The sequence below is a fragment of the Frankliniella occidentalis genome, unplaced genomic scaffold (assembly GCF_000697945.3).
Source record: "Frankliniella occidentalis isolate FOCC.00 unplaced genomic scaffold, Focc_3.1 Scaffold1132, whole genome shotgun sequence".
In the NCBI taxonomy this organism is placed as follows: domain Eukaryota; kingdom Metazoa; phylum Arthropoda; class Insecta; order Thysanoptera; family Thripidae; genus Frankliniella; species Frankliniella occidentalis.
The window spans coordinates 9,936-14,871 of NW_026268238.1; the positions used below are offsets into that span (position 1 = coordinate 9,936).

General features: G+C 59.9%; 1 protein-coding gene across 1 annotated transcript; it reads left to right on the forward strand.

Annotated features, from left to right (window-relative positions):
• Positions 1-45: 45 nt before the first annotated feature.
• On the forward strand, positions 46-2,284 carry LOC113213175 (uncharacterized). The gene is made up of 2 exons (XM_026432158.2): positions 46-184; positions 664-2,284. The coding sequence occupies exon 2, from the start codon at positions 667-669 to the stop codon at positions 2,110-2,112; it is 1,446 nt and encodes a 481-aa protein (XP_026287943.2). The 5' UTR covers positions 46-184; positions 664-666; the 3' UTR covers positions 2,113-2,284.
• The last annotated feature ends 2,652 nt before the right edge of the window (positions 2,285-4,936 follow it).

Sequence of the window (4,936 nt, forward strand, 5' to 3'; positions counted from 1 at the left end):
CCCCCCCCCCCTTCTGGCCTACGCGCCGCTCGTCGTTCGCTACGTTAGAAGCGGCTCGGCACGGTCTGGCCTGCAGCCTCGCCTCGCACACATCGCCGCCGCCGCCTCAGCTCTCAGCTCAGCTCAACTACTGTATTAGACGACGGCGGACAAAACACGATCCTCCGCTCCTGCACTACGCAAGGTACTGTATCCGTAGAGAGGGGGCAGGGCGAACAGCACTGTTCTGATGGACAACTTGCTCAGAGACTCTGAGCAGAGTGGCGGAGCGTAGCGGGAACCAAAACAAACAGAGCACCATAACCTACAAGAAATGCTTTATAGCGCGGTTTAAGTTCTTTCCTAGAAGTGCTATGTGAATGCATAGAGGTGTGTATAAAGGCTGCACATTGATTGAAACCTTGTCACATAGTCGCAAATAGTACTAATTTCTGGATGTATAGCGTAGTTTTCTTTAGTTGCTTCCTGCTTTGTTTTGGTTCCCGCTACGCTCCGCCACTCTGAGCAAGCTGTGCATACCCCGCGCTATGATGTCCCGTTGCCACTCGTTTACAAGTGCTGTCTGTTCTGACTTCAGCACAAGTTTCACGTCCACGTCGGTCCCCCGCGAGACATCGTGCCTCCCGTAGTTTAACGCCTCTCTTCTCCTGCCGCTGATTACAGACAATGGAGCTTTCTCTGACGGACCTGCCCACCGACGTGCTGCTCGGCGTCATGCAGCATGTGGACGTGCCGGACCTGCTCGCGTGCCGCCTCGTGTGCAAGCGGCTCGGGGGACTCGCCCTGCACCCGGACGCGTGGCGGCACCGGCACCTCCACGGCGACCGGCACACACCGCTGGCCCTGCGTTTGGCGCCTTGCCTCATGCTGTGGGAACTGAACCTCGTGTGCCAGGGGAGCCGACCGCCGCCCGCGCTCTGCAGCGCGACCAAGTGCGCCGTGACCCAGCTGAGTATCATATTGCCCAAAGAATCCGACGTGTTCGAGCTCGCCGATCGAGTGATCCGCAACCAAGCGGCGCTGGGAAGGCTCAGGGGGCTGCGGCTGCTCTTGCTGGATAGGTTCTATCGTATACCCGACGACGAGGACGCAAAGCTGTTAGCGACGGCGGTGTCGACCGGCGGCCTAGAGAACCTCGCCATCGGTGGCTTCGCCGGCAAGCTTCCGAGCCCTGCAACCCCGGCCCTACTCGCCGGGCCCGCGCCCAGCCCGTCCGTCAAGACTCTCCTCGTCACCCTCACTCCGGCTACAGAGCCCTTCGTCAGCTTCGTGCTGGCCGCGCACGCCGCGACCCTGGAGAAAGTCACGTTCCACGGTACCTGGGGCAGGAAGCTCTCGGACTCCATCGCGGCGCAGCTCGGCGGCCTTCGCAACCTGCACGAGCTGAAGTGCGAGCCGCTGCCCGGGCTTCAGGCGGTCGCCGCGTGCAAGACGCTCAGGCACTTCTCACTTTGTGTCTGTGGCTTCACTCCCGGCCCCGAGGACGAGGCGCGACGCAGAATCCTGCTGGACGCCGAGGAGTTCCTGCGCCGCGCAGACCAGCTAGAGTCGGTGCGCCTGGGGTACGACCCTGTCGACAACGACGTCGGCCACTTCGTCCTGTCCCTGCCTGCGCGGCCCCGCCTTCAGCGCCTGGTGATCGCCGACGACCGCCCCTTTCAGCGGGACTCGGACTACCCGCACCTGCAGCCGCTGCTGGCCGCCCTGCCCTCACTGACGGCCCTGCACCACCTGGAGCTGAACGCCGTGCTCGACGGGCTGGCCGGGGCCGTCACCGCCGTCACGGCGCCGGCGCTGCGCACCCTAAAGCTGCGGCCCGTCCAGGGCCGGACACCGTGCGCCCATGCGTACCTGCACAGCAGGTCGATGGCGACCCTCCTGGCCGACAACCCCGCGCTCCAGGTGCACGTCTGCGGGCGCAATGTCTGCCTGGAGGTCGACACCTGCGAGGCCTGCCAACGGCACTGCCATCAGGAGCTGCGCTGCATTCGCTGGCTCATGAAGGGAGAGAAGCTCAGCTACGACTGCAACAGTGTCCTCACCCCACAGGAATACCTGTGGATCAATATTACAAGATATAATCTCCTTTTCAATAATGGTAGTCGCTCTTGATTTCGGTTGGCTAGTCACTGGCTTTGAGTGATGGGCAGAATTCGTACATTACAGCAACTTTCCTGTTTGTGCCCTTATTTTTTAAGTAGGCTTCTCTATTGATCGAGGGCTATGCTAACTATGCTGCTTGTAAATCATGACGTGTTTTGACAAATAAAATTGATTGACAATATTAAGGAAATCATTAATCAACTTCTGGGCTAGCTGTGGAATGTGACGACCGTCAGACAAAATATATATTGGGCTTTAGTGTCATAATTTTGTGAAAAAATCCTGGGCGCCACTTGAGGCAATCGCCCTATGCTACAGAAGGACGACGTGGGGGGGGGGGGCACCTAGCCGTCCGAAAGAGACAGTTTAGTTTAGTTTAGTTTTTTATATTATACTACTAGTCCCGTCGTTGGGACTGTCTAAAAAGACACTTTCTCAAAGCTCATCGAGGAACATACGTGGCTCGTTTCTTTAAATTCATCCTGGCCGCGCACACCGCGGTAAAGAACATTGTAGAATTCGTTGTGACGCGTTGCGCCCGGCTGACACATGTTTAAGTTGAGGGAAGGGAAAGTACAGTCGGCCACGTTACTCTGGGGAATGTCCCCGGCCTCTCTCCGGCAGCGGTTGGTTCCAGTGTGCTGGGAAGGGGGGGGGGGGCGCCCGCGTGGATAAAGAGCTCACCCAGCCCTCAGCCTCACAGGCACGATCGTGTGCACAATCTATTGTTGCTTCCAAAGGTCAGAGGTGTCGCATTGTCACACTTTTAGATTTCAGATGATATTGAGTGGCAGTGTGTTGTGTTACTTTCCCTTCTTCTCCGACAAGCGCCCATAATATAAAACGACTGCCACAGGAAGGGAGATGGCGAGGCTCCCACCCTCCACTGTGCTCCGTCCTTGTTACAATCGGCGCAGCGATTACTTCAGTCTTCGGGTTTTGGGTCACTTGGCAGACGAATAGCTTCGCAGCCAATCGGAAGCGATTCGGGTATCACGTGACCAAAACCCGAAGACAGAAGTAATGCTGCGACGACTGTAGTACAAGCCACAGGGTGAGGCGCGATCCCTCTAGTTACTCTGCACGCCGTGTGCAGCGCTGCGAGCAGCCGACCTCTCCCCCCACCCCTCCCTAGTCTACGCGCCACGCGTCCTTGTCGTCCCTTCCCCTTCTCCTGTCCTGTCCAGTCGCAGTTCGCCGAGTACTGAGTGAGTGACATCAGACATTAGTCGCGGTCCATCTGCATCCTCGCACACATCGCTGCCAGCTCAACTACTAGACTAGCGGCAGGCAAACCACGAACCTGCGCTACACACAAGGTACTGTATCCGGAAGGGAGAGCGCGGGGCGAACAGCACTGTTCTGATGGTCTATCCGGTTACCACTCGTTACCACACACGTGCTGTCCGTTCTGACCTCAGCACAAGTGTCATGTCCACGTCGGTCCCCCGCGAGACATAGCGCCTATCCCGTGGTGAACCCCTCCCTTGTTTTACTGTTGTTCACAGGGAATGGAGCCCCTTCTAACGGACCTGCCGGCCGACGTGCTGCTCATGGTGATGCAGTTCCTGGACGTGCCGGACCTACTCGCCTGCCGCCTCGTGTGCAAGCGGCTCGGGGGACTGGCCCTGCACCCGGACGCGTGGCGGCACCGGAACATCAAAGACCTTCGGCACGCAACTCAGGCCCTGCGTTTGGCGCCTTGCCTCATGACGTGGAAACTGAACCTTTTACACGAATTGAACCGACCGCCCGTCGAGCTCTGTTGCGCGACCAAGTGCGCCGTGACCCGGCTGGATATGGTGTTTGCTACCACCAAGGACTGCGTCGAGTTCGGGCACGCCGGTCCAGTGATCCGCAACCAGGCGGCGCTGGGACGGCTCAAGGGGCTGAAACTGAAACTAGTCTTTATAGATGGGTCCTATCCTATACCTGACGATCATGACGCAAAGCTTTTAGCGACGGCGGTTTCGACGGGCAGCCTGGCGCAGCTCGACGTTATTGGTTTCGGCGACATGCTTCCGAGCCCGGATACTCCAGCCCTACTCGCCGGGCCCGCACCCAGCGCGTCCATCAAGGCTCTCAACTTTACCCTCAGCCCAGGAACAGAGCCTTTCGTCAGCTTCGTTCTAGCCGCACACGCCGCGACCCTGGAGAAAGTCATGATCCCCGGTAGCTCGAGCTGGAAGACCTCGGACTTAATCGCGGTGCAGCTCGGCGCCCTGGACAACCTGCGCGAGCTGACGTGCGGTGCGCTACCGGAGATGCAGGCGGTCGCCGCATGCAAGTCGCTCAGGCAAGTCGTACTTAGGGTGAGAGGACGACGCAGAAACCTGCTGGACGCCAAGGAGTTCCTGCGCCGCGCTGACCAGCTAGAGGCATTGCAACTGGTTTACCGGCATGTCGACAAAGACGACGGTCCCTCCGTCCTATCCCTGCCCGCGCGGTCCCGCCTACAGTGCCTGGTGATCGCCGACCACCGCTCTTTCGAACAGGATTCGGACTACCCGCACCTGCAGCCGCTGCTCGCCGCCCTGCCGTCACTGACGGCCCTGCACCACCTGGAGCTGCGCCTGACCACCGTCGTGCTCGACGGGCTGGCCGGGGCCGTCACCCCCGTCACGGCGCCGGCGCTGCGCACCCTAAAGCTGCGGCCGATCCTCGGCCTTGGCCCGATCGCGTGCGCCCATGCGTACCTGCACAGCAGGTCGATGGCGACCCTCCTGGCCGACAACCCCGCGCTCCAGGTGCACGTGCACGCGCGCAATGTCTGCCTGCAGGTCGCCACCTGCGAGGCGTGCCGCCGGCACTGCCACCAGGAGCTGCGCTACAT